This window comes from Oxyura jamaicensis, chromosome 7 (genome assembly GCF_011077185.1).
Source record: "Oxyura jamaicensis isolate SHBP4307 breed ruddy duck chromosome 7, BPBGC_Ojam_1.0, whole genome shotgun sequence".
NCBI lineage: Eukaryota > Metazoa > Chordata > Aves > Anseriformes > Anatidae > Oxyura > Oxyura jamaicensis.
Genome location: NC_048899.1, coordinates 32,208,972 through 32,226,790, shown reverse-complemented (window position 1 = coordinate 32,226,790; position 17,819 = coordinate 32,208,972). Strand labels below are relative to the sequence as shown.

The following is a 17,819-nucleotide window of genomic DNA, read 5'->3' as shown; positions in this document are numbered from 1 at the left end:
CCTGCAGCTGTGAAGTGTAAGCCACACGGTGCTCATTAAGCGATGAAGACATCCTGCACAGCTATGTGGGTTGTACTGTAATTAATCTCGGGGATTAATCAGCTTGGAGAAGTTGATTGGTTTCTGATGGCCGATAAGTCCTGGTGCTAATCACAAGTTAATGAAAATAGCACTGAACAAAACAGCACAGTACTGTAATAAGGTTCTCCTTTGTTCTTTATGGGACTTTATTTTTTATTTGTATGAAATCACAATAGTGCTTAGGCTGGAACTTCATCTAAACTGACAGCAATTATCTACTACTTAACTATAAGACACAACTGTGCCATATCAAAAATTAAATGTAATCTGAGCATGTGCAAGCGTGGAAACAACCCTCTGTCATACGGCCCACACCTGTAGTGGTCAGTGCTAGTTCTGCCCCCATCAGGTCCTGTGAGGACAGGTACCTTCTTTGTCCTTCCACCAGGAGAAGGAACATCAGAAGGCCGTGCTACTCTTGTTCTTGTTTCCTGTCTTGCTCTTTTTACTCCTCTGCTTTGTTTGCCCTTTGCCCAGCGCAGCAGCGGTAGAAAGCAAGCATAAAGCAGAGACCTGTTCTGCTGCTGGCAGCTCCAGCCCCAAGCAACACCAACCCCACCATGAGTCTTCCTTCAGGTTCTGCTGGCCTTCACAGGGACGTGGTCAACGAGAACAGTGAAAATGGCTCGTATTCATTCCTCAATTCCTTCCTCTGCCTCCAGAAGGGCTGGGTAACTCTCTGCAGCCGTGTTTTTGAGCAGCAGAGGAAAATGTGGAAGAAGAGTTCCTGTTTGTCTCTGTTGGTTGCAGACAGGTAGCAGTAAAGAAACATTGACGTTTTAATGAAATATTTTGCTGACCTACTGGCTTTCTTGCCAAAACAGTCTCCCTAAGTGAGAGTTTTCTTTATTTACAAACTTCCATGACTTTTTTTTTTTTTTTTTTTTCCCAAATAGTTGTTTTGAAAGCATTGCTGTAGGGCACAAAGCAAAGAATGTGTAAAGCACTTGAGAGAGCTTTGGTCAATGTTTTGCCTGCACTGCAAGTTAAAACAGCATAAAAACCAAAAAATCCCATGTCTGTGCTTCGTTAGACATCTTAATATAATCATGTCACCTTATCAAAAAACTGTGTAGCAAAGAACTTAGAATTATAATCAGCTATTAAACCTTAACATGTGTTAGGGGAGAAAAAATTTTCCATTCCATTACTTATTACTTCCACTGGTTTTCATTTTGGTATTGACAGAAGTTTGTTCTGCACACTTCCGAACACTAGATAGTCATATGAATTATCTCTGTCTTAATATTGTTTCCAAGTTTTTACTTGCTCTTGAAAAACATTTCATTATGTTTAATTTAGGGAAATGAAATTTCTTTAATTACTGGCTGTTGAAGCTATTAAAAGCTCAGTTACAATTGCAAATTCATTTTTGAAAAGCATTATCATTTTAAGATTAATAATTTTAAAAAAATAAAAAAATCTGTTATCTGTGTGGGACTTCCTTGTTCACTAAGAGTATTCTCTTTACACTCATCCCCTGTAGGGAAATAATATATCCAAAATGGAAAAAGAATTAGGCTGAGAACTGAGGATCGATACCCGTTTTGGAAATTGGGCTATCAGTTGTGAATTTGAATGAACAGTTAATTGTTGTATGAGGGAGATAGGTTTATAAAAAAAATAGATTAAAAAAAAATCCTTGCCGTTGTTCAGCTTTGAAAGCATGATCTGGAGATGATCTTTTAGAAGTTTTAGGTAATGGTGACTACTGGGGATGCAGATGGGTCACCTGCACAAAGCATGTCTGCAAATGGTGTGTATCGTGGTGGTCGATTGGGTGTAACCCAATAGATATCTACAGGTGTGTCTCCAGGAAAGGTGGTCAAAGAAATGTCAACCACATACTTGCCTTTGGTCGATTCTGGAAGACTTGGAGTGAGATTTGGTGTTGTTGGTGGTGTTTATTTTTATTTTACTGTATTTTTCATGGCAATTCCAATTTTCTGTGGCTTTTGTTGCATGTTTCACAGAATTAAAGAGCTGTTGGTAGTAAGAGTTTTCTTTCCAAGGGGTGGCCATGAACCACAGTTGTCGAAGGAGTTGGGCAGACAGTAGCGCTAGCCATGTAGCTCTGTGTTGAAAGGCTTTATGAATTATTCTGTAAAAAATCTGTAAAATAAATGTTACAACTCCAACTATATATACAGCACTGCTCATGTAATAGCCTGCCTAATTCAGATTAATTGTAGGCTTGCAATGATAAAGGAGCTTCAGCACAGCAGTTATTCTGTTGTACAGATGCAATTAAAACCATATCAGTGCAGCATAAATAATGCTAAATTAAGTTGCTGTCCTGCCACATGGTGGCAATTTTGAGCTACTGCACAATGAAAGCCAGTGTTATTTTATTCGGAAATAGTAACTATACCAAGAAAGCGTTTCTAATTTACTTGAATTGCTCTGGAGCAGTGTTATCACCCAAGAATATAAAGTCTGTAAACTACCGTCACTAAAATATCACTAGTAATAATAAATGTTTCCTATCCTGCTATTCATCTCAGAGCCAAGCAAAGCCTGAAGTTTACATCTGGTAGTCATGGAATACACGCGGTAGTCTGTTATGAGGCAAAAGGGAGAGATCTATCAGCATATTAAAACTTAATAGTGAAAAATAAATTATTTGCTTGAAATTACTCACTTTAACTGTTTATAAGGCAGTTTTAGGAAATGCTAATACAAATTATTTAGTGCCAATTAGATTTTCCTGGCTTATTCGGGGCAGTTTGTCATTTTGGGAGCAGAATCCTATTCCAAAGAGTCATCATTTTTTCTTACTGGAATGAAGGAGCTAGAAGATACCAGCCTAAAATTAGGAGATGCTTTTTACACTACTTATATCTTGCTGTTGCAGAGCTTTAGTGGGAATAAGGTTAGGAAAAACGATTACATCGTGAAATAATTGGGGAAAAAATTAGAGGTGTAACATAAGTCAAAGAGCTGTCTTCCTAAGCCTCTGTGTTACAAGCCTGTATCAGATGAAAGGTTAATTCATTTTGATTACAATGCAACAGCATAATTTTACCCTCAAGTTTATTTTGAAGAGATGGGGAAATAAAGCTACCTCTCCCTCCATGAACCCTCCAAGTGCTTAAGTTATTACTGTTTATATCTTAATGCTTCACAGTGGTTTAAAAACACCTATAACTTCATCACTGGGAAAGCTTTGAGTGTTTAAGAGTATTTGTCAGTTTTCCCTGTATAGCTGGAAACATTAATAAAGGACAAAGGCATATTAACTGCCACTGTTGGAAAGTTCTGGCTTCAATAGCTGGCTGATTTAATAAAGTCTTGTTACAGTAAAATGATTCAGCTGTAAGCAGCCTGTTAAAATTGTAATAAGTACAATAAGCAAGGCACTTCTTTTTTCTGTTCGTTGGGGTAGTGTTTTTTCATGCTGTCAAAGTCCGCTACAAGGAAAGCTGCAGTGTGCTGCAAAGTTGTTTGTCAGTGCCTTGGTTTATTTTTGCAGAGAAGTATTGATTACAGAATGAGAAACATTTGGTTTAACAGCGATCGATGAGGAGCAAACAAAGGACACTGAAGTTTCACTCATTTTAATTTGAACAAAAATATAGTACCTGGTACAATTTATGATGAAGAAGTAACAAATGGTATCTACTCTCTCTGTTCTTATAATCATGATTCTTTCCTGTCATCTGTGAGTGAAGTAGGTTTAGACAGAGGACCTTAGTCTCCTGGGTGCTGGGTTTGGGACCAGGTTGCACAAGGGGAATTTCATGGAAAGGTCCCGCCTCACATGGGAGCCCTGGGCTTTGGGCTGTGAGTAATGGGGGTTTAGGTGTCTTCTGTGGACAAGAGGCACTTGATCAAATTCTGTTCGATTACTATGTTTACTATTGGGGGAATTAAATACTGCATTAGGAAAAGTTACCCTGTTAAAGTAACCAACTAAGACATTAAGTCACAAATTCCAGTTTCCATTTCAATTAATATTTCACACTTCTTGGAAAACAGAACTGTTCCACCAGCGAGGGGATAAGGGTTAGCCCTCCTCATCCATGCTGTTCCATGGCTGCTGCCTGCAGCAGGCTTTCAAAAGTGGAGCATAAGTGTCTAGTTCCTCTCAGGCAGAAGAAAAACTTAAGAGCTTTTTCTTCCTTATCTTTATGAGTATGTCTTTACATTTTGAGTATGCTTTTCACCTGGTATTGAGCTACCACCATCTCCCCATGCTTCCCAGGCCATTTGCCTGTGTGTGCATAGGGACTGGAGGCAGAGGTGGAAGGTCTTGGGGCAGAGGGTCCACGTGTGGGTTTAGACCGAGGCAACCTGTCCCAGGTTTCTTGCACATCATCTTGAACAGGCAATTTATATTTCTGTACATACCTTCCTGACAGTAATTTTCCAAGCCCTCGTATATGTTGCACAGCCTTTATGTTGATGAATGTCCTTATGTTTGTATCCTGCCCAGTGAGCTGGAATCCACTAATTTGGTTAAGAGGCTCCAGAGTTACTGAATGCTGATATGACAGTGATTGCAGTATGCAGCACACTCTGAACACCCCCAGCACTGCTGCGTTGGTACAGATAGTCCCCAGTATTATAGCAAAATAGTGGGTTTGAGTACTTTGAATATATGTATTTATTCATAACAGTATTGGGCATTGACTTGCCACGAGAACTGATTTGCAGAATTGTAATGTGCTTCTAGTAGGAGCTATTTGTTTGCTTGATTTTGTTTTTGTTGTCTGCTTCTGCCAGTTGATCCTCAGGCTGGTACCACTTTTTTTTCCAGACCAGGCTGTGATTCTATTAAATTATTACTCTTATTGCAAGGTATCAGATGCGTATCATCAGAAATTGTATAAGAACTTACAGAAATGCTCACTTCAGGTTAGCAGTGACTTAGTGGTGCTTCAGACTGTATACAACAATAACAAAAAATTGTATTATTTTCTCTCCCTCATTTAAATTCAGTGAAAAGTAACTGTTTGAAATCAATATTAATTATACGGAAATTGTAGCCCTCTTTAGCAAATGCTTAAAAATAGTTGTTAAAAAATTAATGTGCAGGTTAATAGCCTGATTTAGAGCAACATTAAGCCTGTGTTAAGTATCCTGATGTAGACTTTTTTTGACAAAATTGTTCTCTGATGTTAACGTGATTAGTAGTGCCACAGTAGTACCATCTTATGATACAGTGGGAAAGCAATGAACAAATTCAAGAATAAAGAGGAATCTTCTGTGTAAACAGTAGCCCATTTTACTACTTATGAATTAACCTTAAATATGAGGGGAGGTTACATTTGTGTCTCATATAAGACGTATTTCGTTATTTGAGCTAAGCAGTCCTGTAATACCCATCTGTTTGTAAGAACACTAGTTTGTAAGAAGGGCTAAACAGAAAAAGGGGGGACCACCTTCAGTGTAGCTGCTGGGCTGACTCCCTTCTGAGCAGCCACAACCTGCACAGCACGTGTGGCGTGTGTAGGCCAAATCCCTTGAATATTTCACTTGCAGGTGTCTGTAGTTTTAAATCTTGAGGCACAGCCATGTTTTTAACATAGAGATAACATTATTGATCAATGGAGTTGTATGATTTTTATGTGAAAGATAAATAAAAAAGTTAAAAATCAAATACTCTGGTGGGGTGGGGTGACCTTGGTCCCTCAAGAGGACTGGGGAGAAAACAAAATGGAAAAGTTCCTGGGCTGAGGTTAGGACAGGGAGATCACATGCCAATTACTGTCACAGGCAAAGCAGACTTGACTCGGGGAAGATCAATTTAATTTATTGCCAATTAAAGTAGGTCTGGATAGCAAGAAACAAATTTAATCCAACACCTCGCTGCCTTGCAGAGTTTTGTCCTTTCTTAACTACTCTGTCCCTGAGGTGCCACCAGTGTGGCTGAGGGGCTCAGCGGGGCCCTGTGGTAGGGCTGGAACCGGCTGGAACCTGATGGAAGCAGCTGGAACTGCCTGGAAGCAGCTGGAGCCAGCCGTGTCCTCACAGGGCAGCCCTGGCCTCTCCTCACAGAACCCCCTGCCTGCACCCAGCCATGCAGACCCAGCACATTTTGCCTAGAGACTTTTAGAAAAAGTGAGGCTGTTGGCATGGCATATTAGGGTGGGGAAGGAGAAAATGTTTTTAGATGTTTTTTTGAGTGCAGAGGAGACAAGATTGTCAGTACTCGGCAGGGCAGTCAAGCACGACCAGCAAAAAAAGTAGGATGAGACTAGACTATTTTGAAATAAGAAACCTGCTTGAGTTAGGCAAATGCTTGACCCCAGTGGGGAGAATACTCTGGTAAGTCTTTGTCATGTAGCCAGTCCTGCCACTCAAACTAGGCATCTGCTTGTTTTATTTGCAATAACAATTAAAGGAGTTTAACTAACTGCAAGTCTCCACGTTCAAAGGCTTGACTGTTGTCCACGTATAAATCTAGGGTTGACAGTGAAACAGCCCTGAGAGGGAAAAAAAAATGGGTAAGAAGGTAGCCTTTCCATACAAAACCTTAGCCTACTACATGTTTGCTTCACACTGGGTGTAAACCTCTCAGCAGAAATGAAAAATTGATCATACAACCCCTGCCATGGGGGTTGTATGGTACACCATGCACCTCGGTTTGCTTTTTGTGGCTGCCACTTGTGATGTCTACTTTTATTTTTTGTTAGTTCCGTGTTTTCCACTGGGCTGTAGCGTTAGGGGTCATTCAAGAGCTCCAGAGCGGAGATGTTCACATTTGGGTGTAACGTGAAGGAACCAGGTCCTGACATTTGTGATGTGTTTCTGGTGAATTACAGGAGACGTAAATGGTTGAGCACCTCTTAGGAGATACTCATCGCATGGGTGCATTGGGTCAGTCCTGAGACCAAGAGCACGGCTATTAACCAGGGACTCTGAAAATAAGCTGTGTCTGTTTGCCTCTTCATGGAGTGCTGAGGAGCAATTTGGATCTTTCTGTCAAATACATGTCCTAATTTCGGTTGAGCCATAGTTTTCATGCATTTTGTTTTGGTCATGAATCTCGCTCTGATTTTTTCTTAACTTTGAGAAGAGGAATTAATGTGTGGTACATGTCCCTGACTGGATGAGAAAGGAAACATTTTGACATGAACATTTCTACATCTACACAAAAATGAACTTGTTGACGTGCAAATGCTTGCTCACGAGCATAATGAGCAGCTAGTGAAACTCAAATTGCTCAAACATTCAAGAAAAAGTAATTACAAACAGTGCTTGTTCAAGTGTTAAAATATTCTAGTACTTAACACAAAAGTATTGGTTGAGCTTGCTAACCCTGACTTTCAGTCTAGTTTGTTCACTTGAAATTTTTGCATATTTGGAAAGTTACCAGAGATTTGACAGGGAGATGTGATGAAAGTGAGGCTATCTGGAGAGGCTGAAAAAGGGGAAACAAGAGTGAGGTGAGGGTTATACTTCTAAGAGGAGAAGGTTATAGCTGTGCGAGGAGAGGCAGCAGGGAAAAGTTTGAATAGAGCTCATGGTGAGAAGCAGCTGCAATTAAAGAAGAATTGGCAAGTGGGAATACATATCACTTCATTTGGAGATAGCAACGATGTTTCTGGTGTTAAAACATATTGATGTTTCGCAACACTTTCTTTTTTATTTAACCTTTACTTCATGTTGCATGCTAAATGTATCCCTTTCCAGTAAGCATACATTCAGTATAAAAACAGGAACTACTTCTGGCTAGTTCATTTCTTTTCACACACCTTTATTTTGCACGGGAATAAAGTGGGTTTAGCACAGATGAGCTTATAAAGGGCATGACAACACAAAATTTCTGGAGAATTCAGGGGTGTAATCTACTCCCAGGGACAAAAATATAATCTGTGTTTAATCCCGGCCTTTTAGTACATGAGGTTCACTTCCCTCTTTTGACTCTTCATTATGGCTTTTCTGTGTTTGAATAAAAATGTAGTCATCTTTTCTTGTAGATAAGATCACTGCTGCTGCTGGGAGCTGCTTACTGTACGTAGTATGCGTGAGTGTTTTGTGTCCTGGAGACTGAAAACTCTCCAAGTGTGGGTGGTATCTTACTGGCTTTTTCTCCCTTTGGACTCTTTAGTCTTTTCCTCATTCATATGGGAAACTTCTTGTAGCTGGGAAGAGAACCCATAATTTCAGGGTCATAAGTTAGTGCTTTAGTTTCTGGTCTTGTAGGGAGTCTTGTGATTTGCCTGTTATTCATCCCATACCCTCAAAGAAGCATAAGCTTTGTACAGCAAGTTGCTCATATAGCTAATACTGTGTCATGATGCTTGCCCTTGAGCTGACTGAATACAGACTGGACATTTAACTCAGTCCAGAAGTTCCTTATGTTAAAGCAGTTAATTCCTATAATATTATTGTTCTTGATAAGTGCATTTGTTGCTGCGTTACGGATAGTTTCCTTAAGGTAACTCCCACATCCTTTTCTAAGTCTTCCAAAGAAAAAGAAAAAATCCTGTGGATGTGCTGATCTTTTCACGTAGGATGATAATGCAGACTTTTCCGCATAAAAATATGAAGTAAGTGGTAGCAACAGCATTCTGTGACCTACCAGCAAGAGGTAAACGAAACCTCGAGATAGCTTACTCTGCCCTTCGACCTGTAGGGGACAGTTTGAATTTGTGAATCTCCGCTATATATTCTATGTTCTGCTAGAAAATGTGGTTTTGTGGTTAGTGGCAACATGGCCGTGCACAGAGATGCAGCACAGTCATTCTGCAGGGCAGCATCAGCGGAGCTGTGCACAACCTACAAAAGATTCAGGCAGTGAGATGGAAGAAAGGACATTCATCTGTTTTTTGAAGTGTTATGTTTTGGTAAGAAATGCTGTGAATTACCCAAAATATTCACAACTGTATTTCTCTGTAGTCCTCCCCGTGGAGACGTGGCTTTGTACCTAATATAGAAAGAAGGTTTATTTGAGGACCAGAGCGTGGCCAGTGTAGCAGACACACAGAGGTTGGTGCTGTACCAGAGTAAGATCATTGTGGCTGTAATGATGCTGGATGAGTGCAGAAGGCATGGCTGAATCTCTGTTCTTCAGCGTGTTACCGCAGTGGAGCTCTTAGTGTGTCACGAGGCTCAGGTACAGCCTGGTGCCTTCAATTAGCTTGGGCACTCCGGGGTTCAGAGCAGTTCCTCCAAGGTGGCTTAGCAGTTACCGTAGGGACAGTTACTGGGGTTTAAGTCCAATTTCTGTAGTCTTGTAAACTTGTCTTAAGCACTGATTAGTAACCATGCCTTTCTTTTGTGTCATTTTCTGTGCTATCCTCTGACTCCCTGCAAGCTGTAGGTGTCTCCTTAGCAGCAGTGAAATGCATCTGTAGAAGGGTGTTCAGCAAGGGCCACTGGAACAACATAGTCTTAAAAGTTGGTGTTGGTGGGATCAAATCTCAAGAAATTCTAACTGCTTTTAAAATATTATTCTCATATCACTGGCCCGAGTTACTGTTCATGGGAGAGATTCTCTTTCCCGAAGGTGCTGTGTGTCTTCTTGGTGCTGAGCACTCTGCTCTTTTCGTTTTAGCAGAAACAAAGGATTAGTCAGCACCTGTCAAAACGTGGTTATGTAACAGTAAGAACAGAAATTAGATAGTTTAGTTAGAACAATATCTTTATTTTCCTGTAATTTGTTTCTTGTTTTGCAGTTTTACATTGCCCAGACATTGTGTGTGACTTACGAGACAAACCCTCTCTATTCTCTGAGTAATTCCCCATATTTTTGCACAAGTATGTAGATATTTCATTTAATCATTTGCAGACTCCCTTTGTGGCATCTGCTTATTTATCACTGTCTTTAAGATCCCTTTTCCACTTGGTAATGTTCTTATTTTTGGTCCCCTGGTTACCACTATTATAAATTATTATCCAGTAAGATTTATAGCTGTAAGACTTGTACAAATAATATATCTCTCCCATTTAATGGCTTAACACTAAGATGCCTTTGTTATCTTCTAATGAAATTGTACGTATAATTTCTAGATAGTTTTTTGCAGGTATGTCATGAAAATTTAGGTCAGCAATGGGACTCCATCAGACCGTCTGACAGGCTACAAATCGCAATTCACCAAGCACACAGAAATTTTTCAAAGCATATAGGCGGTGCACCCAGTATAGCTTTACAGTGACTAAACCTTTTCTTAGGCACCTAACACTGGAACCCCTTCGTTGGAGGAGTATAATGCAGTACCATGTTAATTGATTTTTTTTTTTAATTGACTTTTTATCAATTTAAATGCACAAGGATAAATTTAATTGGATTTAATTTCTGTGTAACAAGGTCACATGGAAAAGGCTGTGCATACTTTTTTCTTGAATATTTTTATTAAATTAGCATTTTTTATAAGTTTTCAGTTCATTCTACTCTTCCTAAATCACAAGTAACTACTTTTTAAAGGGAGTTTTGAAATCATTAGGATGCTTTTCTATGATGTTTTTGTATCTGGACCTGATATTTTTTTAATAAAAAAACATAACAAAATCAAGTAGGCTATGACATATGTCAATATATCCAGGTAGCACAGTATATTTGGTCCTGTAGTTTTTGAATTAGCAACAAGCATAATCTATTTGCCTTTGAGAACTAGTGGTAAAATTAATGACATTTTTATTCCTCTAATTGTTTAATTAGATTCCAAGTCCTTACAAACATTGTCATAATATTTCTTTATATAGCCTTGAATAGACTCTGGCCTACTCATAGGAATCCTTATTTTTTGGTTTTGTTTGTTTGTTTTTGTTTGGTCTTATTCGTCTGGTTTGGTTACAGCAAAACCAGGGCTGCAGAATCATGTTCTCCTCTGTTCTCAAGACTGAATTAACAAGGGGTGGGTGCAAGTTGTCATAATGTCTTCATTCAGGCTTCCTGTGTCTATCATTAAGCAAGACAGAACACAGATCTTAAATATTTTTGCGAAATTTATTTTGAGTCGAGGTGAAAAAAAACACTTGGAAGGAGAGGATGGTGTTTGGTTTTAAATAGCTTTTAAACTGACTTCAGTAAGTCTGAGCTATGTAAGTGTAGCTCAGTATGATGGGGATACTCTGAAAGGCTCTCAATCCCTTGTTTGTTATTTTGTGTATCGCTGCTATTCCAAAAATAAAATAAAATGATTGAACTGTGTAGTTGATTAACTGATGATTTTTTCCAAATTAAATATAAAATTTATCCTAAACGTGTTTTACATGTGCAATTAATAAATAACTTTCTGTGGTCTTTCAGCGTGAGAAACTGATACATGAGTTGGAGGAAGAAAGACATTTGAGACTTGAGAGTGAAAAAAGATTACGGGAGGTAACACTGGAGTCAGAGCGTAGCAGAGCTCAGATGCGTGGGCTACAAGAACAGTTTTCCAGGTACGTTGCATAAATAAATTACGTTCAAAATAAGGGAAGAACAAACTTTGGTTCAAAAAGACTGATCAAACCTCTTCTTAGCTGGAATGGGTGGAATCTAAGGCAAAAACTGCTTTCCCTCTGAAGTTCTGTAACCATAGCAGGATTTTGGCAGAATGATTGTTGTGATGGTTTTACACGAGGTAAGATTTAAAAGGCTTATGCTATTATTCACTATAATGGTGAACATTTTAATTTCCAGGATTGTGTATTGATTAGAATTGCCAGTAATATTCTAAGATGTACAGGTCTTCACTTCTCAAAAATAAATCCATGTTTGGTTGCTTTTCTGTTAACCAACAGCAGAGATTTTGATCAATCTCAATAATGACAAAAAGGTGATGCCTTTTACCAGCTGGGTAGTCATTCTTCTTGGACAAGCTTAGTGTCTCATCCTGCATTTACTGGAGCAGAGCGTTGTGCTGGAGCAGGGCTCCACTTACAAGGGAGCCAGCCTTGAAAGGGGGATTGAAGACAAACTGTTAATTCAGATGGCCGCATTAAGGATTGGAGTTCTTTATTGTTTTTATGAGGCGTGATGAGATCTTGTACATAAAACAGAATTTTTAATTGTTTTTGTCAGGTGAACAGAAACAAAACAATCAAACCAGAATTGAAAGAGACAATGGAATTTTATGTTGTATATTTTCCATCAAGATCCAGTATTTTAACTCAGTCCCTCAGGTCTCATTCCCTTAGGCCCCCAAATCATTGAAAAGTTCAAGTTCAGTTTCATATGATGAAAACAAGTTGTGGGATGTGTTTTTTTCTTTGGTTGTTTTTTCCTTTTTTTTTTTCATTCTTTTTTTTTTTTTTAAAAAAAGTTTTTCAGTTCTTGGGGTTTTTTTGCTCAGTGTCTGCCATGCTGCTCCTCTATCTGAGACTGGGTTTCTAGGCAACAACGAAAAAGCAGTTAATAGCAATAATAAAATTTGTTCTGATCTGTTATTTTGTTTTTGGAAAAATTCCATTAATGTTCTTCAGATTTCAAAAAACTATAAAGGTGTTCAGAGAAGTCTGAAATTATTTCTCTAAAATGTGAAGTATATTCATTTTCTTTTTCTTTCCTTTTTTCTTTTTTTCTTTTTTGGTTGTTGCTGCTGTTCTATGATTTTTGTTTTCAATTTCTATTTATTCTGATCAGAGTCCCTGCGTAATATACACAAATTAAATACACCCTGTATTCTTGTTTAGAAATTCTTGTTATATATTAATCTTTGTTTATGGACGAATTTCCTGAGGTGCTGATTTTAGAACAATAATTCTAGAAGCCTTTGAAATAGACTTTTTAAGTTGGTGCAGTCCTGATTAAGAAAAAGACAGGAAAGAAGAGGTGAGAGGAAACCAGTCTCCAGAATAACATGTCCAGTGACTTGGTAAAATTTTATCTGTTGCATATTTGGATCTTTTCAGGATAAAGCTTCATTATTCCTGTGAAACTGTGGTAGCCTGATTCTCTTCTACAGTATATCTGAAAAGAATGACTGTATTATTAGTTAGGATCCCTGAAGTCCACTATCTTCAAATTAATCCATTCTTTTTCTTCTATTATTTTATTTGCAGTCTAGCTTGCTCTATCTATAAAGAAGCAGAGGGATACAAGCTCTTTGGATTAAGGCTGTTTGTCTCTTTATTTTCATATCTCTGATTTAGATAAAGGTGAATACAGTCTAAATCAGCGTTATGTTCCTTGTAAGACTGTCTGCACGTTAGCTATACTAATTGAAGACAAACTTAAATACCACTTTTCATTAATAGCACCTGAGGTTGGCTCTGATATTGCCAGGGATGAAAACTGCCATGGGCTTCATTATGCTATGATTTTATTTTAGTGTAGACCAGTGCTAGGAAGAGAATGCCTGACTTAAACATACTTCAGTTGCTTTTAAAACCTTGTGTTTGTCATGATGAATATTAGAGGTTACTTTTTCTTATATTTAGTAGAATATTAAGGTACAGACCTTCTCCCTAAATGAGTATATTTTTCTCACCCTGTTTGAGCAAGTAATGAAACTGGCAATGTGATAACCTTGTGCTCCTTGGAGATTCTGTATTGTTTGAAGGATTTGAGTTTTTTTTTTCCCTCCACTTTGAGCATAGTTAAATGGGACAATACAAGTGGTGATAGGAGATGTTGAAATGAAGCAAAATGGAAGTACTTTAGAAGAAACTGGCTAGAGGATAATACTCTGGGCCCAAATGTTCGAGATTTCAAGTGAAGATGGACCGAAGTAAGAACACGTATTATAGCATAAATCTTTTAAATCTGTGTAATTCCTGAACTGAGTTAATTTACATGCACATTCCTCTCCATACATGTAGTTGGTTAAACTATGATTTGGAGGGTATTTCTTTGCATCTCAAATATTTTTTCTGTATCTTTGAAAGAATGAAACACGACAGTTTGTGGGTAGCGGCTGCCCATGGCAGGGAGGTTGGAATTCAGTGATTTTTTAGGTCCCTTCCAACCCAAACCATTCTGTGATTCTGTGAAGCTGTAAGCTGACCTTTCTAATCAGTCAAGGAAAGCTGCTTGTTCCACGCTGAAATTGTGTGAAGATTTTAGTCTATCAAATAAACATCTAGTTTGAGATTGAGGACTTCAGAACACAAGGGTTTTTTGTTTGATTTTTTTTAATTGATTGACGTTTCTGTTCTTACCAAGTAAGCAATATTCCAGGATAAGAGTCTGAAGTAAATCGAAGTTCTCTTTCTTAACATCTATATAAATCTGCCAGAGCCTTAAAATGACACAGTGGTTAGTTTGATAAATATGTGACAGTTACACAGAAGAAGAAAGAGCTTTTAAAACCAAACTTCTTTTCCAGAATTGCATTGTGGTGTATCCATGCTGGTTTAAATGTGTTTTCTAATTTTATTGGAGGTGAATGTATTTAAGGTATGCAAAGATCCTGAAAAACAAAAAAATTAATATTAAAACTAGGATTTTACATTGTAGTTGAATGCAGTTATTTTTTCATTGCCTTAGTATAATCTTACCTTGAGGTGAAATCTTTGATGGTTTCTCTCACAAAACCACAGAGATCTGTTGCTTTACTACAGCTACTCTGTTAGTACGTAAGGCCCTTCTTGGCACTGCAGCGTATAGATGAATGTTGCTTAAATGTACAGTGACTAACCCTATAAATACCGATCACCCAGTTTCTTCCAAGATAGTGTCATGCTGTCCAACTTCTCCATTTTGATTGTTGGCATCTCTCATGCATATACTGACAGGTTAGCATTCAGGTTAGGATTATGCCTGCTGTCTCTTTATCCAGCTCTGTAAGAAATTGGGTCAATTCTTGATTTATTTTAATTTTATTTTTAGTTAGTTAGTTGATGGCTCACAGTTTAACATTAGTTCCTCCTTGGATGTGTTACGTTTTGGACATTAGAGAAGAAAATGCAATCGTTGTGTCTTGTGTATCTCCTTGTTCTTAGATTCAACTGTGCTTTTCCTAATTTCAGCATCTTCCTACAGCAGTAGGAGCAGAAACACAGCAACCCTGCCCGAAGCAGTAGGTGTGATTTATAGTTTCACTCCAAAAAGCACACTGATATACGCAATATAAATTGATTACATTTCTCTGCTATATATCAGTAAGTAATACAAATTGTTTTTTGTTGAGCACATACAGTACATGTGACTCCAAACTGGGATTAGATGTTAAAGCAGTAAAAGAAATAGCTTTACTTAAGTTATTTTGATTAGTGTTTTGGTCTAAATGGAACCAGTTTAATAGAGCACACCGTTGCAAAGTATATCTTTAAACAATAATTGAGGAGACTGGTATCAAATCTTTTAAATCCCCTTTGGGTAAATTTAAAAAATTCTTTCAGTTAAGACTATGTTGTTTATAGGTATCAATGCCTGTGACTGGAAAGCTGCCTCAGGCTTTTAGGAAGAGATGTTACTGGAATAGTAGGAAATGATACTTGTTTGGTCTGCCAGAGCCCTGCCAATGGGATGAGTATAATTCTCATTAGACTGTATTTCAGCATTCCCTCACATTAGTGTTGACCGTAGGGTTAAGCCTGTTGCTACTGACGAGGGGAAACGTGACTCCTACAAATCTGATAGCGCTTTGTGTAAAATAACTGTGTGTCCACTATTTGGAGCATAGCCTACGTGCTTTTCTCCAACTATTGTTAATTCCTCTTGCTCTATTCAGGCTTGTCCACAGGTGAGTGGAGATGATAACAGTTTTCCTAGCAATTGTGACAAAGATCTTTCCCGTTTCCAACATCACCACATCATCATTTCTAACCCTGTCACATCTGCTTGATGTGAGAGTGCGAGAGGTCACCACCTGCTTGCGCTTTAGAGAGGCCTTACTGCCATGACCATATAGAGCAGAGATCATTTCTGAAAGTGTAAACCAGCAGGATGTAGCTGCAGCTCCTGTGGTCAGTCAGTTTGTCTAATGGCCATTGAGTGCCAATTTGAACCATTAATAGCATTTCGGTCTAATTTCTGGAAGATTAAAATGCTCTCCTGGCAGCTATTTGTGCTATTCCTCTGATTTTCTCATAGTAGAGATGAATAAAATACTGTGCAGGAATTTGTTCCTTTTCTCCGAGAATTATCACAGGAGGAGCTGTCTGCAGTCTTCCCCTTCTTGTTCGTGTAGTTCTGCAGAAATCTCTTCTCCTCCCTGAGTGGCCTGAACATAAGGTTGTTGGGGGGCAGGTGGTCACAAAGGCAGTGTTTGTATCAAAGGCTGGCCGTGTCATACTGCCTCACAAAACCTAGGGGCTTTTAGGTACCTCTGGATTTCACTAGATGTGCCTGTGTGAAATGTCACGTAGAAAACTAGTGAATAAATATGAAACTAAACTTAGGGACTTGAAAGTGTTCCATGTAGGGTGCGTCTCACTCCTACACTTACTGCCTGCTTTGCTGCTGACTACAAGACGTCCATCCTCAGACACATTGTGCTTGGTTGACCTTGGCCATGCCACTTTGTCCCTGCTGCTCCTTCCTCCTCACACTCTTCCCCCACTCCAGCTTGCTCCCACCTTGGTCTGGGAGTGCTGGGAGGCCTGGGAGGTGTACGGGGTGTGTGAGGGGTCTGGTGTCAGGGTCACAGGCATCAGCTCCGGAGCTGCTGCTTGCAGGGTGCTGGGCCGGGTGCTTTCACTGGAGGGATGCTCAGCTTTTGGCTCACCTTGCTAAGCCTCAGGATGTGGTATGAATAGCATTTCACTGGGGCTTTGACCTAATGCTTAGGATATCGATCTGGGCTTTCGATTAGAATTGACAGAGTAAAAGGATGAAGTTTCTTTTAGATTAACACTGATGGGGTGAGCATATTAGTATTTTTATTTATGTGCATGTACAACACTCAGGAACATATTTCATCCCTAATCCTTGCTGAGAAGTGTCAAGCACTGTTTTAAGTAAGATCAAGTGGCAGAAATTTTTAGGTTGGATATTAGGAAGAACTTCTTTATGGAAAAGGTTGTTAGTCACTGGAATAGGCTGCCCAGGGAAGTGGTTGAGTCACCATCCCTGGAGGTCTTTAAAAGACGTTTAGATGTAGAGCTTAGGGATGTGGTTTAGTGGAGGACTTGTTAGCAGTAGGTCAGAGGACTCAGTGATCTTGGAGGTCTCTTCCAACCTAGACAATTCTGTGATTCTGTGAAAATAAAAGAATGGTTTTGCCAAACCCCTGAACTTAAGCCTGAAGAGGAGGTCGCCTTGAGTTGTATGGGAGTTTTTGTCCCATTTCACAGGCTAGTTTGGACTAAACTTTGTAGTGTCACGTTGTTTTACCAACAGGAAGAAAAAAGGAATTTTATAACTTCTCATCAAGCTCCATTTTTGATCTGAAGACTGTAGTTTTGAAGGTACACATTCATGAGAAATATCTTCAAAGAGTTTGTTACCGCAGTTTCCTTCAAATTCTCATTCTGATGTTAGAAACTATCTGGTTGAGCTATACGTATTTTCATAATGAAGTTGAGAAGGAAAACAAGCAATGCGGTCAGAGTGACTGCGGATACTGAAGAACCTGTAAACTCAAAACACAGAAGTCAGACATGGAGCAAAAGTTCTAAGAGACTATATTGTGCAACATACACTGACATACACAACACTTCTAGAGAGCAATGGATTGCTTTGCTTCAGACATTATTGTAGAGGTATGTGGAGATCCTGAACTTCTGTGGACTCTTCAGGCACTGAAGCTACATTAAGAGGAAGCTTTATTTTAGTACCCCAACACAGTAGTAAGTCCTGTGGTGGAGTTTCATGACAGCTCTTAGTTGATGAAAGCTTCTCTCAAGGGTTCCAGGTAAGTAGGTAATCTTTGTCTTCACAGAAAAAAAAAAAAAAAAAAAAAAAAAAAAAAAAAAAAAAA

The 17,819-nt window shown here is 38.8% G+C and overlaps 1 protein-coding gene across 18 annotated transcripts in view; it reads left to right on the top strand.

Annotated features, from left to right (window-relative positions):
• NCKAP5 (NCK associated protein 5) overlaps window positions 1–17,819 on the top strand; it is a 440,247-nt gene that overhangs the window by 239,325 nt on the left and 183,103 nt on the right. For 16 of the 18 annotated variants that reach the window (XM_035332339.1, XM_035332337.1, XM_035332336.1 and 13 more), the window contains one exon: window positions 11,282–11,415. The exons of the other annotated variants lie outside the window; for them this stretch is intronic. In XM_035332339.1, coding sequence (XP_035188230.1) covers window positions 11,282–11,415 — 134 coding nt within the window. The remainder of the gene's footprint in view (window positions 1–11,281; window positions 11,416–17,819) is intronic. 18 annotated transcript variants of the gene reach the window in all.